This window comes from Lissotriton vulgaris, chromosome 5 (assembly GCF_964263255.1).
Source record: "Lissotriton vulgaris chromosome 5, aLisVul1.2, whole genome shotgun sequence".
Taxonomy (NCBI): Eukaryota; Metazoa; Chordata; class Amphibia; order Caudata; family Salamandridae; genus Lissotriton; species Lissotriton vulgaris.
In genome coordinates this window covers 896,816,435-896,838,569 of record NC_141693.1, presented here as the reverse complement: position 1 = coordinate 896,838,569, position 22,135 = coordinate 896,816,435, and the positions used below count along the sequence as shown (strand labels likewise).

General features: G+C 46.2%; 1 protein-coding gene across 3 annotated transcripts in view; it reads left to right on the top strand.

Moving 5' to 3' along the window:
* The window catches only part of EXOC6 (exocyst complex component 6), a 1,184,343-nt gene that overhangs the window by 226,985 nt on the left and 935,223 nt on the right, over positions 1-22,135 (top strand). For all 3 annotated transcript variants that reach the window (XM_086922491.1, XM_086922490.1, XM_086922489.1), the window contains exons 3-4: positions 1,252-1,299; positions 1,407-1,497. In XM_086922491.1, the coding sequence (XP_086778617.1) occupies positions 1,252-1,299; positions 1,407-1,497 (139 nt within the window). The remainder of the gene's footprint in view (positions 1-1,251; positions 1,300-1,406; positions 1,498-22,135) is intronic.

Below are 22,135 nucleotides of genomic sequence, written 5' to 3'. Positions count from 1 at the left end.
TAGTATTTTTCCTGTCTTTTAATATTGACAGTTCAGAAAGCAACCTCTCAGTTTCCCTTGATTCCCCAGAAAATAATGGGTAATGTAACGAACTTTTTCACACAATCCTTCTTCACAAGGGTAGCATAGCAGAAGACAAGTCCCTGAGTAAAAAAAAATTCTATTCTCCTATATTTCCCCAACATTAATTAAAATTACGGGTCTGACTTTGAGGGAAAACTGTTCAAGAAGCAAACTATGCGAGATCCTACAACATTTCTGTATTTCCCCACTTCTGTTCATACATGCTTTGAGCACCAATAACATGTAATGGATTCAAATCACATTATTACAAAAGCTCTTTGTTCAGAAAGGACTAATTTATTTTGAAAACTTACCAGAAAGTAGACTCGAACCGCAGTTTTCAAATGTGGTTGATTTGTGCAGTGAGACGTGTGTTGGGTAAGTGTTTAGCACTTGAAAAATAGTCTGATTCTAGCACTGTTTATTCGCACGGGCTGGTGAGACCAGGCCCTTTTAGCTCTCTTTACACTTCAGAAGGGAAAATATGCACTCCAGACAGAATGAGTATAGTTCAACAGAGGTTATGATTAGAAAACCATTATATAAAGATATTCAGATAATAAGGGACCAAATACAAGCGTCAATGAGGTCATTGAGCATCTTTGTTTTGAAATTAATGAGATTTTTAATAAACTAGAATGTGCTTCCTTATTATGATGACCTAATGAGTCACTTTTTATGTGGGAAAATCTGAGGTTGAGCTCTGCCTGCACCTGCAGCATGAAAATGTTGCTGGGACTTGGAGATTTCAACGTTTGATGTTAATCAACCACCCAGTGCTTGCATTCAGCAAAGTATGAATGTTTAATTACCAGAAAATGCAATTGCCATTTCTTGCAGACAATGAATGGCACATAGAGCTCATTGAGGTTATCAAAAAGGGACCAGTGGTCAATTGGGTCAATGGTTTGAATTGTTTGACAGACCCACAGAAACAACTAAGGTTCAAAAATCCCAAGTAAATTTGAGAAGTTTGCCACAGAATCTGTTAGAAAGAACTGTCAGAACTAATTAAAGTTAACAAAAGCCCTTTGCGATCAAAAGTTCAAGTTCAAGCTGTAGAGTTAATTTGAATTTGCATTTCTTTGTTCTAAGTTTCTCATGAAGTATGATCTGATTACAAGGGTGAGCAGTTACATCAGGGCAATATGTGCATATTTGTCTAACAAAGGTGAAATTATTTTTAAGGTTCAAGTTATTGATACTAACCGAAGGCTTCAAGATGCTGGGAAAGAGGTGAGAATATACTAAGTCTTTCTCGCAGTACATTTACCGAATATTTTGATTCCCTTTTCTAACACACATATGTGCATAACTATGCATGTTTATTTTTCATTCTTAAGATGATATCCCAAACTGAGGCTAGTATCCGGTGTAGAATCCAGCAAAGAAATATTGCAACCGTTGTGGATAGACTGCAGCTATGTCTTCCAGGTTGGTTTCCGAGATTTCATCTTAGTGTCATTACTGAGTGCGAATATTGTTTGCCTTAGTTTGTTTCATTAGTTCTTCTCTCTAACTGCTGTTCCCTGCCAGTGCACTGTACGTTGTGTAAAGCATCACACAGTTGCAGCACCTCTATCGTTAACATATTTTTGTTTGCAAGTTCTGTATTTTTAATCACGTGTCAAAGAAAAAGGGGCTGCCTGCTCTCTCTTTGTGGCACAATTTAGAAACACAAAATAGGCTAGTTCAAAAAAACATTGCGACTTTTATCCTCAAGTAGCAAACAAAGCCGCTTGACATTATGAACTCCAAGAAGCTCCTGTGTGTGAAAACCACGATGGCGAATTATCGTTTTGTGGCCGCTGCGGCCTGAACACATTAAAAGAAAGAAAATTGTATTTGCCAAGTTCATAGTTCTTGCCACACAAACAGAAGCAGGATTTAATTACTGTTCTCCGGCGAATCGACCCAGTGAAGAATAGAAAATAGAAACTTTATGCAACGGGAACAATAGGCACGGAATTGAAAGATACACTATATACTATAGGGTGCAAGCTGTACCACAATGGATGCCGTTATCTTGTTTATTAGGCTTTAGTAATGGAATATTAAAATGGAGCTGAATTGCACTTCTGCTGACACACTCTTTAACCTCGCATTGTTTAGTAAGTAGTGTGACACACCATCACAAGTGAATATGCAACTTTTTCTTATCAGTGCATCCGTCAGTCGATTTCTAGATCGTTTGAAGAATATACTAAAATATATATTACCTCAGATAAGAAAACAAACGATTATCAAAAATACAACTTAATTATATATCAATATATGTATACAAGCCGCTGCACATAGGTAGGAAAGAATTATTGATGCTGGCACGCAGATCTAGATTTAAACTGAGGCTAAAATCCGCAAATACAGATTATGTAACGCCCACCCCTTCCCCCATTGCCATTTCCACACTCTGCTGGATTAGTGCACAGCTCTGCGTAGTTTGCTTTGTGCTTTCGTGCACCCAAGAGCGATGTCTTAATTAAGCAATAAGCCAAGACAGGTTGTACTTTGTTAGGAATATCGTCACGCCTAGCTTAGGTTATGTGGCAGGGGGGCAGGGACCAGCCGCCATTAGCCCTTAGAAGTGGCAATAACATTCAACTGATCCGTTGTTCCCTTTCCGTTTTTTAAGTGATTTGTAATGCTAAAGAACATTTTTTTAATGGAATATCTATGGCACATGACTGGGCAAATGAGTAACAAGTACAGCCCAAGTGAACAAACACTTCATTTGAATTTTATTACAGGTCTTATTTGGAACTTTATTGGAAACCAGCTCAAAATTAAATGAGTAAACGTGAGGATACCTGTCGAGTATCAGATCCTTATTAAATAATATTCTAATGACGGTAATGCTCCGTTTGATTTAATCAATAGCACTGATGTTCTTCATATGCCCCTTTTTACAGGCATTTTTAGTTTGCATTTTCACAATAAAAGTTACTTAATCATCATATAAAACACGTAGCCTTGCTGTTCTTCAAATGGCCCTTTTCTACAAACAATTTTAGTTTGCAATTTTCACTATAAAAGTTACTTCATCATCATATGAAACAAAAAAGTAAGAATATATCTGAAATATTTTGTTTGTAAAGATCGACATTTTACATTTTGTTAAGGTTTTCTTTGCTGATCAATAGTAGCAGTACTAAAATAGTAAGACACAACTGCAATTCCCATTGAACTTTGGGCTATGGATTGGGGGATTTGGACTAGTCAAAGAAGAGAAGTCCAGTAACCATGGAGCCTCCCAATGATATAGGATGGCACAGGATATTGCGAACATTTTCTAGAATGCACCTTTATCGCCGTATATTTTTCTTCGTTTGCAGTTGAGTTTTTCAAGTACTTCTGCTTCATATGCTATTTTGCTCCTCACAGAGATGCAATATCAGAGTGAGAGTTCTGTGAGGAAAAAAAAGAAGAGCAGTCGAATAGTGGTTCCAAGATTACATTTTAACCCTTTCGATGCTGATGACGAGCTCAGCTCGTCATCACCCACGGGTGTCGTGTGCTGATGACGAGCTGAGCTCGTCATAGTGCCACTAAAATGGCATTTTCCAGCACACAGCGGGAAAACGCCTAGCAGCCAAGAGGTTAAACCCAATCCGGGCTGTTTTCATCCAGGTTTGTGAAAATGAACTAGGCATTCACCTTTGATCATGTTATCTACGAGTACATTGGGTATCTACAAAGGATGCCAGTTACAAGTGCCAGCGTCCACAGTGGCTGGTATAGAAGGGTGAACAATAGTCTGCACCGAAGGGGCAAATGATCCAGCCTCGCCTTCTGTTTTTAATTCTCACCATGCCCGCACTGTGCATGCCACCATGTCTATCTGAGTTTTTGGCTACTTAGGGGTAAGGTATAGAGCTGTCTTCAAGGGGCGACATGATCATGTTCAGGTGCCGTATGCGGTTGGAACTGTGTAGTATAGAGCCAGTAAATGGGCAAATTTATCTTGTGCACTAAAGAGGTTTATGTCCCTATCTGGAGATCCAATTCCGCCCAGTTCAAAGGGGAGTGCCACTATTTCCCATGCCTCCCGAGGTTGCCGAGCTGCCCAGCCAGTGTTATGAGGTGTGACCTAAGCCACAGCAGCACAGTTATTGTCAAATGAATGAGCAAATATAGAAATGTAGGGAGGATCACTGTCTTGTCAATAGCTAATGTCCCAGCGAGGGAGAACAGGAGTTTCATCCATCTGTCTACATGATCCCCAAGCCAGGACATCAGTCTACCATAGTTAGCCATCAAGGTCCCGACTAAGCCAGATCACCAGGTAGTGAGCGAGTCCAGTGCCCATGTCAGGAGGAATTCGGAATCAAACCTTCGGGCGCCGTCGTAAGGGGGAACAGAATAGATTTGTCCCAATTTATGTTTATACCTGCGATACTGCCGAATTGGGTGAGCTCACTGGTAAGCTGATCCACATTGTTGTGAGGATCACCGATATACAAAGTGACATCATACGCATACATGGAAACCAGGACTCTGCGTGGAGTAAACGCCACCACTTGATGGGAGTGGGGCTGCCGCAAACTAGCTTCCAAATTTTCCTTGCAATCGCAAATATTAGGGGCTATAGGGGGCATCCTTTCTGGGTGCTCCGAGATATGTTGAATGGAGGGGTTATCATTCCATTGACCCCGCAGTATGGCAGAAGGCCGGGTGTAGAGAAGTTCTATCAGTCTTGTGAACTTAGTAGCTGTAATAGGAGCAGGCATTCGAGCAAATTGAATGGCTTAGTTACATCTAAGAAGACTGCGGCTGCACTGAAGCTGGGGTCAATCGTGTGCAGGATAGCATAAAAAATAAGCACATTGTGAGCCGTTGTCCGGCCGGGTACCTACCCAGACTGATCAGGCCACACTATGCTCGGCAGAAGTAGGCGGAGCCTTGAGGCTATCACTTTTACTAGAATTTTATTATCCATGTTTATCATGAAGACCTGATCCCAGAGGGCACCTGCTGGTATACGCCAGGAGAAAGCGCGCAATACCTACTCTGGGGGACTCATTTCCAACAGGACCGGGCATGATTGGACAATATCTGCAGGAGGTGTACAACATTATGTTCCACGTGCCCTTATCTCTAGTGGTCAGCCAGCATTCCATTCTTGACCACATATTGTGTGTAGGTGTAATGCAAGTGCACTCTACGCTGCTTGCGTGTCGGGAATGCCAAATATCAGTGAGGTTGTTATCTGTCATGATGACACCTAGTTGTGTGGCGACGTTCGGGTTGTGGAAATTGCATACTAATCAACGTGGTTGTCAGTAGTTACCCACATATCAAGAATTGCAAAAATTTAAGCATTTGACAACTGAACTTTTTAGCACTATCGAGCATTTACTTTTTCGATTATTTGGGATAAAACAGATCAAATTATATGTCTGAGAAACTTTTTAGGTACAGTTCTTGAAATGTTCAGCAAAGTTACGCATTTGTGCACCACAACTGACATCAGTAGCGTTTTTTTGTGTGTTTTTTTAATGAATATTTTTATTGGCATTTGTAACTGGTAGTATTCATTACATAACATTCAAATTTAATAGTACATACACAGTGTATTCATAAGTCATACATTATTTGTGTAAATTTCCATACTGCTCGTCGTTTCTACGTCCGTTATTCATTGACTACATAGCTACAGTGTGTTATTGTAAACGTCACTTTATCTTTGGCCCGAACCTTTATTATCTGACATCGGCTCCTCCTGAGGGGGCTCACAGATGCTGCCCCGGAAAGCATTTCATTTTCCCCATACCCGTGTCCATTTCTTGGGGCACCCTCTATGCACATAGAGTGCTTTCTCTGCTACCATTGCGGTGTGCATATCACAGCACCATTGGCGATAGGTAGGAGTATTCCCCGTTCCCCAGTGTTGTGCTATATTTTGTTTTGCTATCACCATACCTAACGTCGCCCAGTCTTGAGCCCTATGGTTTAGATCTGTAGGCTCCCAAATATTAAGTAGACATCTCTTTGGCTCCGGCAGGACAGCATCCCCACCAACCTGTGAAATCGTGTGCAGGACCGCCTCCCAGTAAGGTGTGATTCCTGGGCAGTCCTATAGTGTGTTGTAGAATGTGCTTGGTAGTCCACACTGTCTCAGGCAGAGTGGCATGTCCGTCTGACCTAGTCGGTGCATAGTTATTTGTGTGTAGTAGATTCGGTGGAGGATTTTAAGTTGTACTAATTTTAATTTGGAGGGTATCACAATCTCTCGCGGGGATGCAATTGCCTCCTGCCAATCTGTATCATCCAGTTCTCCTACGTCAGTCTGCCAATGCTCCTTAAGGGTTGTCGTGGGGTCTGGTTGGTTGTTTATGATTTTTCAATAGGTTTGGGAAATGGCTTTTTTACTCAGGTAATCGGTTAAGAGTCTGTCCTCTAACGTCGAGGCCTCTGGTAGTTGCGTTCCTGGTGGAATAACCCCATGAGTGCGTGTCTAATTTGCACATATCAAAAAGTTTCTGTTGGTGCCAGTCCATATGTTGCTTGAAGTTGAGAGAAGGCAATGACCCCACCCTTCTTCCACAGATCCCCTATCTTTGAGATACCTATTAGGTTCCACTGTCTGAACCCCTTGGGGTTGCGTAGTTTGCCTAACCGTCGTGTTTCCCAGAGTGGTGTGGCCTGTGTTAGAACCCCTTCCCATCCTAGCGCTCGTTGTGCAGAGAACCAAATTCAGACGGTGTGTGCTGTTGGACCTGTGAGTGTGTTCCAATTTGATTTATTGTACAGTACCCCCATGACGCCCTCTGCCTCAAGGACATGTCTATCCATGCGGAACGCTGGTTCCTCTTGGGAGGCGTGAAGCCACTGGTTTATTACTGTGAGCCATGAAGCCCAGTAATACTCTTTTGTATTTGGAAGGGCGATTCTGCCATCATACCAACCCTTCACCAGTTTATGCATGGCTATACGGGCGGGTTTTCCATCCCACAGGAGATTGGTCACTGCGGCATCAACCACTTTGAAGTATGTGGGGGAAACCGTGAATGGGGTGTTTTTTAGGGCGTACAGGAATCTGGGAGTGCCATCATTTTAAAGAGGGCTGCCCTCCCCAATAGTCTTAGCGGTAGTGATCGCCAATGTTTGACATCATAGCAAAATCTATTGAGGGGCTCCATGAGGTTTTCTTCGATAAATTGCATGGGCTGGGGCGTAATATATAATCCTAGGTATTTGAAATCCCCCGACAGCAATCTGCATTTCACAGTCCCGTGGGAGCCGCGGAGGGGGACCATTAAGCACATATATGAGTGATTTTGCCCAGTTTATGATGTAACCTCACACTTTCCCATATGCCGCGCAAATGTCTAATAAGCAATTGATGGTGCGCGCAGGGGATGCCATGTATAGTAACACATCATCCGCATATAGCAAAATAGATCTTCCCATCCCATCGTCCATTTTAATCCTCGGATAACCGGGTCCTGTTGTATCCATGCCGCCAACGACTACAGCGCCAGCGCGAACAGGAGCAGTTATGGGGGCAGCCCTGTCTTGTCCCCCTTCCCAGGGGGAAGTCAGCCGAGATGCAACCATTCACCACCACCTGTGCCGGTCTTTTGTACAGCAGCTGCACCCACACGCAAACCTTGGGGCCAAAACCCAGATGCCCAAGGACAGCGAAGAGGAATGACCATTTGACGAGGTCGAATGCCATACGTGCTTCTAGGGAGAGAATAACTACGTCCTCCTTAACTGTGAGTATGCGTGCCCCAACACTGCACAGTCGCCTCATGTTGAGTGCTGTGCTGTGCTGCGGACCGGCATGAATCCTGATTGGTTCAGGTGTATCAGTGTTGTAAGGTGTGGTTGCAGCCGGATGGCCAATGCTTTAGCCAGGATTTTGGCTTCTGCATTTATTAATGATATTGGTTGGTAAGATATGAACTCCTGCAGTGGTTTGCCTGGTTTGTGTATTGCCACTATCGTCGCTAGACGCTGATCCCTGGGTATCTCTCCTCTTTCTAAGCTATCTTCGTACATGTCAAGCAGATGTCGTATGAGTTGAGTTGCTGCTTCCTTATTGAATTCAATGTGTATACCGTTAGGTCCTAGGGCCTTTCCCGTGTGGTAATGCACCTATTGCTAATGCAAGTTCATCTGGATTCACGTCTGCCTCCAGCTCTTGAGTGGCACTAGGGGCTAGTGTGGGCATCTGGATATCTTTGATGACAGCTAGGTTATTGACTATTGTAGTTGTGGCTATGGGTGTGTATATACCGTCTCATAGTGGACCACTAATGCGTCAGCTATCTGCTGTGGATCTGCAGTAATAGTCCCATTCTCTAATTCTTAGCTGTGCCACCTATTGACCAGCCCTTTCCTGTCTATCTAGCCAGGCTAGCAGCTTACCTGTCTTATCCCCAACTTCATAGATAGGATGCTGTGTTTTGATGAGCCTAGCTTTTGCCTCCTCCCACTCATATGCCCTGTGTTCTTGTTGGGCCAGATTTAACTTATTTGCCCTGATGTTGTTGGTGTCCTTGGCATGTTAGCGCTCTGCCTGGGATACCCTCTGTTCCAGGGTCTCTATCTGTTGTCGCTGGTCCTGTTTATGTCCGGTGATTAATGAGATTGCGTGGCCCGCAGTACCGTTTTATATGCCTCCCACAGAGTCGTTGGGATGTAACTGAGTGTTCGTTCTCCGCAAAGTACTGCTCTGTGGCTGTAAGTAGGCCTTTCCTAATCTTTGGGTTTTTAAGGTATCCGGGGTACAGTGGAAAAATGCCGCTGAATAGAACAACGGAACCATGCCAAAATTAATTAATAGGTCCCAAAGGTGGGATCCTAAAGATATGGGGGTGGTGACAAAGTAAATCGTATCAGAGTCAAAGATACATCACACAAATCGAATACACCTTTTTTAGAAAAAATATAAAGTTTATTTATTAATAAGAAACTGATTCATATTTAAATACATATATGGACTAAAGAGCAAATAACCAACAGTGCATTACAATAAGACTTTACACAAAGCAGAGCATTTATTCGTGTCCCACACTCCACCACAGCCATTCACTAAATCATACATTCACTCACAGGCTCACTCACTATAATAATACAATCACACACATAAAAATGATGTAGGTACATTGTAGCCTGCAGATGATGAATTTTAAGACTGCTAGGGTTAAATTGACAGCATGGAGGCCAGACTGGATGGATAGGAGGAGTTAATGACAACTACATTGGAGGCCATCCATGTTGGTCACGCCTGTCACGCCTGTCGGAGAGCTCGGGGGTGTACGCACTTCCCGTCGCGAGGCGTGCGTGCTCAGGAAGTGAGTCACATGCTAGGGCGTTCAGATAGGCGCTTTGAGAGCCGGGTGTTTACAACCGAGAAAGAGCTGGCAGGTGGAGAGCCGCATGAGTGTAAATTCACCAAAAGTGCCAGGTTGTTGGAAGGGGCATCAGCAGGGCACAGGTCCTATAACAAGCTGAGGATCGCCGGGCGCGAAACAGCGTGGTGCGGGCGCACGAGACGCAGTGCCGTGAGCGTGCACATCAGCTGTAGCGGCGCATGCTGAAAATCGGCGGAGAAGACACGCCGACCTCCGAGTCTGCCTGCTGCCGAGACTGACCCGTCACGGAGGGAGAGGGACATGTGGAAACAGCCCGGTAAGTGGGAAGGGGGGGGCAGAGAGGGAGGGGATGTGTGCGTGTGTGCCTGTGTGGGTGTGTGTGCGCGCGCATGCGTCTGTGTGTGAACAGCATGCCATCTATTGTCTCACTGTAAGCAGTGAAACTGAATGCTGGTTTGCCTGCGGGACGGGAGATGTGCGCGTGTGCGCGTCCACGATCCTGAATCGCGCTCGTGCCCCTGTCTGTGTCACTTGAGAGCGCATCTCGACGACAATAGGTCGAGAGAGCTCGACCTAAAAATTAGTGGATAGAACATATAGGTCAAAAAATGAGATATACATAATAAAATACTGATATTACTATACCCCATTTTTGTCACTTTATTTGTTAGCCTGTAACCGGATTCATTTAAGAATAGAGAACAGCTATCATTATTATTTGTTCTATGTTGCTCCTATTAGACGGTCCCAATCTTCCTTGGAGTTCAACCCATTTCGAACAGTGTTTAGATAAGAAATATCTTCTAATCAAGGGTGGGGGAGATGGAATGTGGATCCATTCACTTTCCAAGTTAGCGTATAATAATCAAAGGGGAATGGATCACTTGTCCTGCTCAACCTTAGGTATGCAGGAAGGAATGAGGATGTCCCAGTGAAAAAAGACCCTCATGCACGTGATGGGTATGGTGGTATCTGAAGTGGTATATCTTGGTTCTCCGCTTATGGATCACGTGTGTGCATAATCATTAGGTCTGTTTTAGGTTATGCAGCCTCCACCAGGAGGTTCTTACCCAAGGTTGACGCAGTAGTGAGCCAGTGATAAGGGTTCTGTTAAAAAGACACAAAAGCCAGGAATTCCGATTCTTTATTATACCTGGTTTTGGGTCTGGTAAACTCTATGGTAGTGCATCTTATGGACAGAGTGTCTTATGGACAAAGGTCGACATGTTTCTGCCTCAATCTGCCTGGGTTTAGGACTTATGGGCATTCATCAGGACCATTGGTGAAAAAACGTGAGAAAGTATAACTAAAGTGCTCAAAGGTGAAAGAAAAAGGTTTTGACCTGTTTCTCTGGACTGGAGGTCTTAAGGTACCTCGCGCATTTGGTTAACACGCTCCTGTCGGATCGTAGAGCTCTTGGAAGGGGCTGTTGCGCCCGATCCTTAGCTTGCTTCGTGAGTGCGCTGCTCTGCTCTTACTTAGTTTCCGGATCAGTAAGATCACTTTAGTTATACTTTCTCACGTTTTTTCACCAATGGTCCTGATGAGGCAGAAACATGTCGACCTTTTTTTAGAAATACCCCCCACAACCCCCCAACTTTTTTATTACTCTGAGTGCATCTAATACTCGTAACTCTGTCCATAAGATGCACTACCATAGAGTTTACCAGACCCAAAACCAGGTATAATAAAGAATCGGAATTCCTGGCTTTTGTGTCTTTTTAACAGAACCCTTATCACTGGCTCACTACTGCGTCAACCTTGGGTAAGAACCTCCTGGTGGAGGCTGCATAACCTAAAATAGACCTAATGATTATGCACACACGTGATCCATAAGCGGAGAACCAAGATATACCACTTCAGATACCACCATACCCATCACGTGCATGAGGGTCTTTTTTCACTGGGACATCCTCATTCCTTCCTGCATACCTAAGGTTGAGCAGGACAAGTGATCCATTCCCCTTTGATTATTATAGATAAGAAATATACCAATGTTCTTGTGCCTTTCGTTTGGATTGTATGTTTCCTCCTCTTTTCCCTATTCTCACTTTTTCCAGGATGTACCACCGGAAGTCGTTCTCTCCGTGACCGTTGTCCAGGAAGTGGGGCACAAGGGGTGAAGTCAATTTTTTAGTCTTTATGGCAGATCTATGTTCCTGAAACCTGGTGCGTACCTCCCTACCAGTTTCCCCCACATAGCCCTTGCCACACGAGCATAAAAGGAAATAGATAGCATTTTTACTCCTGCAATTATTAAGCGTTTTAGACTTGACAAGGCATCCATTATGGGTAATTTCTTTAGCTTCTATGCATTGTGGACATATGCTGCACATCCAACATTTAACATTCCCTATTGCAGGGGTGTCCGACACAGTTCTTTGAGTTTCATGATTATCTTCGCGGTACGTATGTACTAACAGATCTCTTAATTTCAGGTTCTTTTTGAAGGTGAAAAGAGGTTTTTCTAATTTTACATCTTCGTCATGATTCAGAATATGCCAATTTCTGTTGACGATATTCTTGATTTTGTTACTCATGTCAGAGAATTTACTAACAAAGACCACCTTGTTTAGTACTTCTTTTTTGCGTACTGGCTTGTTGACCAATGCTTCACGGTCATAGAATCTTGCTCGTTTGAGCGAATGCGACAAGAGTTTCTTGGGATAGCCTCTCTCTTTGAACTTACGCTTGAGCTCCTCCGCGTGTCTGTAAAAGTCATTCAGATCAGAACCATTCCTCCTCAATCGGAGGAATTGGCTGAAGGGGATACTATCCGTTTGAGATTTTGTGTGGAAGCTTGAGAAGTGGAAGAGTGTGTTCTTTGACCATAGGCTTGGTGTACAGCTCCACCTCCAACGCTCCATTTACGGCTTTAATTGAAATATCCAAAAAGTCTACTTTGGTTTTGCTGTAGTAGGATGTGAATTTCAAATTAGGGTCTCCAAGATTTAACCAATTTATAAATTCATCTAGTTCGTCGGTAGTTCCTTCCCAAATAAACAGAATATCGTCAATGTAGCGGTACCAGCCCGCTACATTTTCGAAGAAAGGAGCTACCTCATTGTATATGTGTTTCTCTTCAAATTGTCCTACATACAAACAGCCCAGACTGGGGGTACAAGTGGCCCCCATACTGGTCCCCTTTAGTTGTTTGTAGTAGTCATTCTTGAATAAGAAGATATTATTTTTGAGAATCAATTCAACACATCTTACAATGAAATCACTATTTACATCCCGAGATCCTGATCCACCAACACATCTTGAATCACAGATACAGTGTCATCCTGTGGTATGTTTGTGTAGAGAGACTCAATGTCTAGGGTGACCAGACACTGAGTCTCTCCACAAAACAATCTCCCTTCGATAAGAGAAATAATATGGGCAGAGTCCCTCACATATGATTTCAACCGACAAACAATGGGGCGCAAAAAATGGTCTACATACTTGCTCATCGGTTCCAGGAGGGAGCAAATGCTGCTGACTATTCATTTGTAACCTCCCATGAGGACCGGGCCTTTTTCTTTGGTTGTTAAAACAAGCGTTGGCATAGCCAATAGGTATCGCCTTTGGGACCTTATAAGTGTTTAGCCATGCAGGGGGGCGTAGCTAGCTCGGAACGGCGATGGCCGCTTAACTCAGGGGCTCCGCCGAGCTGGCAACAAATCCTACATTATCCTGCGATCCCAGGGCCATTACTTTCTATAATTGCGGCTGGGAAGGCTGGTGGAGAGGTCCGCCACCCGATGTTGGAAGCTGCGGGCTGCCGGTCACTTCCACAAATATAATTTCCGGGAGGCGAGCTGGTAGCGGAGTGGGCGCTGTGCGCCGGGCTCGCGCTGAACTCTACCCCGTAGGCGTGCCTGTGCGTGCGGCTGTGCCTGGAAGGCGATGCCGGTACGGGTGGAGCCGCGCCAATAAAATTATTGATTGAGCCACATTAAGAGCGCGGAGCGCAGAAGAGGTGGACCCCCTCCTGCTGCGGTACCGGGGACTGCTTGATGAGCTGAGGAGCGGTGTCAGGACGCCGGGGATGACGGGCGGACCAACGCGACAAGAAGCCAAGATGGCGGCCGCGTTATAAACGGCTGCAAAGCGGAGGAGACCCTCTTCGGGCCTTGGGGCCCAGATTTCAGCTAGAGGCCGTACTGTTGGAGCCAGGTTGAACGGGCCCTCACACGCTAACCCCCTCCTCCACTCCACCTTCCCCCTGTGAGGACAGCAGCTACATGCGGGGCCTGATGGCATACAGCGCACACCTGGAATCTAATGAGGTGATAGAGGAGGCATAAGGGTCCACATTTGAGCTGCGGTGTGCCGGCGAAGCGCAATCCTTGAAGGGGCACTGGTGAGGCGCTGCGTGGAAGGGCCTAGTTGCGCTGAGTGCGCCTATGGGCGAGAGAATAGCCGTCCACGAGGCTACTACATGGACACTGTCTTGCCCTATGGGTAAACAGATTGGCCGGTGCTGCCTGCGGTGAATGACTGCGCCCCTGCTTGTGGTGGGTGCCTTTGGCTCTGGTGGTACCCGAGAGGGGGCCTGCTGACGATCCTTGTGTACCCACCCCACAGGGCTGCGTTTGGAGTGCATGATAGTTTGGCCGGTCCCGGTGCAGTATAACCTATCTGATACTCCTGTGGCGCGGCTGTGCTTTAAATACTGTTACCATGGGGAAGACGGAACGTGGGCAATCTAAACTGCCCTTTACACAGACGAGATCCAAGCAGCAAGAAGAAGGCGCAGCGGGGGGCAGCGATGGGGGCGCGACGCCGGAAGAAGAACAGGACCTAAAGAGCATGCTGAAATCGATGGACAAAAGCCTGCAGGAGGGTATCAATTCCCTTGGTGTGAAAATTGACACCTCAACATACAGAATGGACAGGATGGCTGAACAGCTGGATAAACATGCTGAGCGTCTTGACATGTCCGAAAGAAGGATAACAGAGGTCGAAGAGGCGCAGACGACCATAGACAAAGACCATAAACAGCTTGGCAGAGTCCTGCAGGTACTCCAAGATAAAACCGAGGATTTGGAGGCCCGCTCCCGCCGCTGCAATGTACGGATCCTAGGTCTTCCGGAGACAGCACAGACGGGTAGGATGGAGATGTTCATAGAGCGGATGCTGGTTACCCTGCTCGGGGCGGAAGTCTTCTCCAACATGTTCGTCATTGAGAGGGTATCAAATTAAAAGCTGTCAAGCTTGGCAGAATGAGAGGGCACATCGGGTGTTGGCACCGCGCCCGAAGCTGGGAGCACCACCACGGCCGATCATCGCTAAGTTCCTCAACTATAGGGACAGAGATGCGGCCCTAAGGGCAGCCAGGGACAAACAGACACTGTTGTTTGAGGGGTCGGACATTGCACTATACCCTGATTTTACTGCGAGGGTTCAGGAGGCGGGGAAACACTTTGTCCCGATGAAACGCTAGCTACGGGAGCAGGGGCTGGACTATGCTATGCTATACCCCGCTAAACTGAAAGTCACCAGGAATGGACAGACACTCTTCTTCACAGAGCCCAGGGCACTCCAGAAGGCGATCAAGGTCTGGGCGAGGGAGCGGAAGACGACACCGGAGCAAAATTCACTGGAGGAGGTATCGGGTGGCGGACTGGAGGACCAGGACTGAGGGTCGAAGCATACAGTGCTTATCCAAGATGTTTGTAAGGTTTGGGGGCACTATACATGCAGGTGGGCGGGCCCGGACGGACGGTGGTCATTGTGATATTGCTGAACTTTTTGTTTCACTATTTGAATGGTTTGTGGCTACCTCCGCCCACGCATGGCAACACTGAGCTGGTTATGTTTTTTTCTTTTTTCCCTTATGGTTTCTGCGGGGGGTTTCTGAGTAGTTCGCAACCTAGTTGGTGGAGGTCCGCTGTGGGTGGGTACGTTGGAGATGTGGGAGGGGGGACTTTACGGTTTATGACCACAAGGTGCGAATCCCGACTTTTGGTACATGGAGACTGTGCAGTTGGTTGTTGTGTGTGGAATGATGATTGCTTTAGCTAGCTATGGGTGACATGCCTGGTGGACTGCCTGGACACAACGGGACAGGAAACCTAACTGCCTTGACGTGGAATGTGAGGGGGCTAAATGACCATAGGAAGTTATGTAAGGTCCTGAATTACTTAACCAGACATCATGTTGATTTGACTTTCCTACAGGAAACTCAACTCTCAGAGAACAGCTCTAGGTTGCAGGCGAGGGGGCTGAGGGGACAGATTAACGCTGCTGGCTTTACGACACATGCCCGTGGGGTGCTGACTTGGGTTAACCCTAGGTCGAATTACTCGCTTAGTTTAGTTGCGGCTGATCCGGAAGGCAGGTTCGTCATATCTAAACTCACTGGGAGGGGATTGGAGTTATTGGCAGTGAATGTTTATGGACCAAACTATGACAGTCCTGAGTTCTATGTCAAACTGGCGGGAATGGTCCGGGAGACTCAGTCGTGTTGTGCTATGGGGAGGGGATTTGAATATGATCATAAGCCCTGAATTGGACCGCTCTAGTGGCCCAGAGAGACGCCCTGCAAGAGCTGCTAGGGAATTTGACAGGATACTTATTAGCGAGGACTTGGCGGATGTCTGGCGTAGTATGCACCCGGCCCGGGACCAGGGTTCGATTCCCGGCGCAGCAGGTTTCTGGACCAGGGTCAGCGGACTCGATAATTCTCTCGCCTCGGTGCCCACTCTGATCAGCAATCAGACTCGGCAACTCTGGGCATTAGCTTGCCTCATCTTCACTAACGGCCCCACCAGACCGCCGGGGATGCCTGGTCTCACCCTGGAGATACCCATTAAGGGACCATCTCTCGGGGAAGCCAGGAAGGGTTTCGCAGCGGTCGAAGCGCCTTGTGACCCTTCGGGTAAGTAGTGCGCTATATAAATGCCTATACATTTACATTTACATTTACACATGCCTGAATCATTCCCCGTCGTCGGAGTGGGAGTCCCACTGTACATAAAAAAGCAGTAATATGCCATTTGTACATAGCAAATAACAGTTATACCCAACCAGGAAGTAAAGTAGCCCCAGCTACAGTGGAAAAAACTTCCACATTAGTGACTATCCAAGTCATTATGTATAGACCAAACTGCAGCCAATCAGGCCACAGCTCCCACCAGAATACTCTCCCCAGAGACCCAGGCTCTCAGATTTTTTACCGCACGTCGTGTGATAGGGAGTCTCTCTGAGCTCTGCTCAGTTTTTTCTCTACTTCTGAAAGATTTCACTTTCTAACATGTCTAAATCAAAGTCCCTGTTCAGGGCCTGTGATTTCTGCGGAAAAGCAAGGCTGTTAAGGAGGATCCGCATACTCTCTGCATCTACTGCTTGTACCCTGATCATCAGGCTAAGGAGTGCAAGATTTGTCGCACCTTTCCTCCAAAGACCCTCAGGGACAGAGAGGGTCGCCTGCTGCTGTGGATACAGCGGATTAAAGATAAGGATAACCCACTCTCTGAGGGAGGAAGTTTGGCCTCAGGGTCTTCTATGGGATCTAGAAAGAGGATGGCTGAGAGTAAGGTGACTACTCCTAAGGCTAAGGTGGCAAAACAGGCCCAGCTCACTGAAGACGCTGGTGAGCCTTCTACCTCAAAAATGAAAAAATCCTCTGAGAAATCTGTGAGGCCAACAGAATCAAAAAAGACTGCGTCTTTATTGTCACCTCAGAGGCCTGTGACCAAGGCAGCGACTACTCTGCCGTTTTCCTGTCAGGCAGCCACTGCAGTGACTTCTACTATGACTTTTTCCTCACCAAAACGTTCTATGGTGATGTCCTCAGCGTCCTCTCCAACTTTTGTACATGTCCAGGTTCGTCCCATCTCGTCGACGAAAATAGTCACACCTCTCGTCGACGAGCCTCCGTCGACGAAGTTAATACCAGCGTTGACGAAAAGCTTGCCGTCGACAACAGCCTTACCGTCGACGAAGAAGACCTTGCCGTAGACGACATCATCGTCGACGAAGCTGCCGTCGACGATCTCATCGTCGACGAAGAAAATAGTCCCGTCGACGGCCCCGTCGACGAAGAAAGTAGTCCCGTCGACGGTTCCCTCGTCGACAACGAAGTCCATCTCGTCGACGAAGACTAAACAACCACAGTCGTCGACGGAGCAATTATCGTCGACGAGTACATCGTCGACGACGAAGACAAAGCCACAAGAAACAGAATTAACAATGGCACAAGAGAATCCAAAAACACCAAAGCTGTCATCTTGCACAGATCTTCAAGTTTGGTCAGCAAGGAGCAATGTGATAACGCTGCCATCTCCAGCCACCACTGCGGCACTATTACAAAAGCGTTCATCACAGTCTGCATCTATGTCGCCAATAAAAATGCCAGACAGGCTCTTGGATTCTGAGGAAGATGAATCTGGTGATGAGTTATTTCAAGCAGCTAAGAGCCCATCTGATTTGCTTATACAAATAAAGGATCAGGAGGAAGAGGAGCAAGTGATACAACCGCCCAGGTTGGGGACTGAACCAACACCAGGGATGCAAATGCCAATGGAACTTTTCCAAAATTTGCAGTATATGTTGAGCGATTATTATCGCCGTTTTCCGCCTTCAGAGTCAGGCGAATCACAAATCTCTTCTCCACGGCCTCGAGTAACCCCGACTCCAATGGCTACAATGACAGAAGAAGCGGAGCATGCCCGACCATCAACACCGGTGTCCTACCACCAAACGGAGGATGAGAATACTGATGAGGAAGCTCATGAAGAAGGTGAATTAGATAAAACGGACTCGTCGGAGTATGAAGATTATCAAGCTGACACACCTTCTCCAGATGAACAAACAAAAGCTGAGTCACCACCGGTGGATATTGCAAATTTCCATTGGATTATGGACAAAGCAACTAAGAGATTTCTCATTACTATGGAGGCTAAACAGGACGAATGTTTCCTGTACGACTTTAAGAATTTGTCTCAGAGGCAAAGTTGGTCTATTCCTATTATAGACTTTATTTGGAAAGAAGGTCTAAAGATCATGGCCACACCAAATTCTTTACCTGCGGTTTTACCGCGAGTGGATAAAAAGTACAGGGCACCAACTTCTTCACCTGCTTGCCTGATCGGTCAGGCCAAGACGGAGTCAGTCATTGCGCAAGCAGCTCAAAAGAGAGCAAAGAACCCGTCATCTCAGATCTCCACTCCTACGGACAGAGATGGGAGGCGACTCGATACCATTGGGAAAAAGGTATTGACTATTGCAGCGACCACAGTTAGGGCTGCTAATTCGCTGGCAATTCTCGGCAGGTATGATAGGCAGATGTGGTCAGACATATCGCCATACATTCAAAAACTGCCTGAACCGGACCGGACCGAAGCCACAAAAATTCTGCAGGAAGGGGAGTGTGCTTCGTCGGAGATCATTGATGCTGCAGTGGACGTAGCAGCTACAGGATTCAGGCAGTTGGCAGGAGCTGCAGTCCTTAGAAGAGAGGGATGGTTGAAATCTACATCCTTTAGGCAGGAGGTGCAAGCCAAGGTGCTGAATATGGCTTATGATGGCGAGTACCTATTCGGCTCGCATGTGGATGAGGCTTTGCAAGCCATCAAGAAGGATACAGAAACTGCACGATCGTTGGGTACTCTGCAGTACCGGAAATCTTCCTTTCGTGGTGCTAGAGGAAGAGGTAACTTCACAAATAGAGGAGGATATTACCAACAACGATCATATACAAACAACCAAAATAACCAGAGGTACCAGCCATATAAGCAACAACCTTATGGCCAAAGAAGAAATAATTATTCACAGCCCCGAGGGAAAACAACATATCGGGGCAGAGACAACACTAACAAAAAGTGAGGAACACATCCTGCCACCACTTTGTCCCAGCCAGAAACAAATTGGAGGAAGAGTATCCCTACATTGCTCAAAATGGTCAAAAATTACCACAGACAGATGGGTCCTAGATGTGGTTTCCAAGGGCCACATATTGGAATTTGTAAAAACCCCTCCAAATTCACCCCCAAAAGGACCGCCCCCAGCACATCTCAAGGAGCTGTTCATCCAAATCAATACAATGATTCGAAAGGGGGCAATCGAGAGAGTACCTCAACATCAGAGAGGAAAAGGTTTTTACTCTCGTTTTTTCTTGATACGCAAAAAATCGGGGGAGTGGCGCCCCATCCTCGATTTGCGTGCCCTCAACAAATACATCAAGAAATTAACGTTCAGAATGTTGACACTCCAAGAGATCCTCCAGTTTCTGACAGAAGGGGACCACATGGCAACACTCTACCTTGAGGATGCTTACTTCCACGTACCCATTTTCCCCAGGCACAGGAAGTTCCTAAGGTTCAGAGTGGCTGGCAGGGATTTCCAATTCAAGGTGCTTCCTTTTGGACTACGTTCAGCCCCGAGGGTATTCACAAAGATGTTGGCACCTACAGCGGCCCACTTACGATTACAGGGTATTCAGATATACCCATATCTGGACGACTGCCTTATCAAGGCCAATTCCTACGCCACAACAAGCAAACATGTCCAGAAATGCCTTTGCCTGCTTCAAAGCCTGGGTTTCTCAGTGAACTTCGAGAAATCAGACCTGGTACCATCACAAAGGAAGTCTTTCCTAGGAGCAACGCTGGATTCCAAGCTCGCTCAGGTCTTCATTTCAAGCGAAAGACAGGTGAAGATTCAAAAGATGGCGACTGCACTCCTCAGAAAAGAGTGCGTTTCTGTTCGAAAATTCAAATCTTTCCTAGGGATGATCTCATCGTGCATCCCTCTCTCTCCAAACTGTCGTCTGAGAATGAGACCCTTGCAAGAGGAACTCAGTCACCAATGGGTGCAGGTATCAGGTTCCTTCGAGGATATCATCACCTTAACGCCTCGAATGAAGAATGCAATCCTGTGGTGGAGTCAGGAACACAACCTGCAGGTGGGCTGTGCTTTCCTCGCAGAAGTACCCAGATTCATCGTAACCACGGATGCCTCGCTAGAAGGTTGGGGCGCTCACCTTCAAGGGATGACGATCAGTGGCAAATGGGACAGACAGCAAAAGAAATGGCACATCAATTTATTGGAATTAAGGGCCATTTTCCTCGCCATGAAATCTTTTCAAGCGATACTGGAAGCCTCGACAGTGTTGATTCGAACAGACAACACAACGAGCATGCATTACCTGAACAAGCAGGGGGGCACAATATCAGCCCGGTTGTCACAGCAGGCTCAAGAGATCTGGAATTGGGCTCTGGATCACAACATCAACGTGTCAGCGGTGCATGTTCCAGGAGTAGCCAATGTGCTAGCAGATTCCCTGAGCAGATCCAAGAGCAGCACTCACGAGTGGGAACTGCATCAACCAGCGCTGGATCGGATCTTCCAGAGATGGGGTCACCCCGATCTAGATCTTTTCGCAACATATCGGAGCAAGAAATGTACACACTTTGCGAGCTGGATTCCCCACAGAGAATCTTGCGGGGATGCTCTGTCAATGAAGTGGAAGCGGATATTTGCCTACGCCTTCCCGCCAATTCCATTAATTCCCAAGGTCATCAAGAAAATGAGAAGACAACCGTGTCGAATAATTTTGATTGCTCCACGGTGGCCACGACAATATTGGTTCACACAGCTTCTTCTTCTCTCAGAACGCGAACCAGTCCAGCTGCCTCAAATTCCAAATCTTCTGACAATTCAAGAAGGCAGGGTATATCATCCAGACCCTCATTCTCTGAAATTATCAGCTTGGCTCCTCAACACCATGAGTTTGCACACTTGAACATTCCACAAGACTGTCAAGAAGTCCTAGCCAATGCTAGAGCGCCTTCAACGAACAAAACTTACAAGCTTAAATGGAAGCGTTTTTGTGCTTTGTGCCAAACTATGAATTTACATCCCATGTATGCTGAACCGGAAAAGATCTTACCCTTCTTTTTGCAGTTGGCTAAATCAGGTTTGGCGCACTCAACACTTAGTGTTTCTAGCGGCTATATCCCGATAACGTCAGGATGGTACGAATTCTCTATATTCCTCAAGAATAATCCAGCAATTCTTTAAGGATTTATTTCGTATATTTCCACCAATACGTCGGCCACCTCCATCCTGGCATTTGAATATAGTACTAGCTCAGCTCATGCGCCATCCCTTTGAGCCGATCCATAAAGTTGATCTGAAGTTCATCACTTGGAAGGTCGCATTACTGCTGGTGTTAACATCAGCCAGAAGGGTTAGTGACATGCAGGCGTTAACGTCTAAACCACCTTTCTTGCAATTCACGAATGACTCTGTGATACTGCGCACCAACCCGAAGTACATGCCCAAGGTACCATCGGATTTTCATTTGAATGAGCCAGTGATACTTAAGACATTCTTTCCGAATCCGCAGTCGCCAGCTGAGCGGACTTTACACTCATTAGATATCAGGAGATGTCTTACGTTTTATCTTTCAAGGACAGCTGCCATCAGGAAGACGGATCAGCTATTTGTAGCGCATGGCAGACTGAGACAAGGCTGTGCAGTGACAAAACAGACTATCGCTAGGTGGGTCTCATCAACGATAGGGCTCTGCCATCAACAAGCAGGTAAACCCTTACAGACCTTACCTAGAGCTCATTCTACGAGAGCAGTCTCTTCTTCAACTGCTTTGTTTGCTGGTGTGCCTCTCCTGCAGATCTGCAGAGCTGCAACATGGTCCAGCAGGCACACATTCACGAGGCATTACTGTCTGGATTCTTCAAGTGATACCGATGCCTCGGTGGGAAGAGCAGTCCTGCGTAATCTTTTTCAATAAGGTG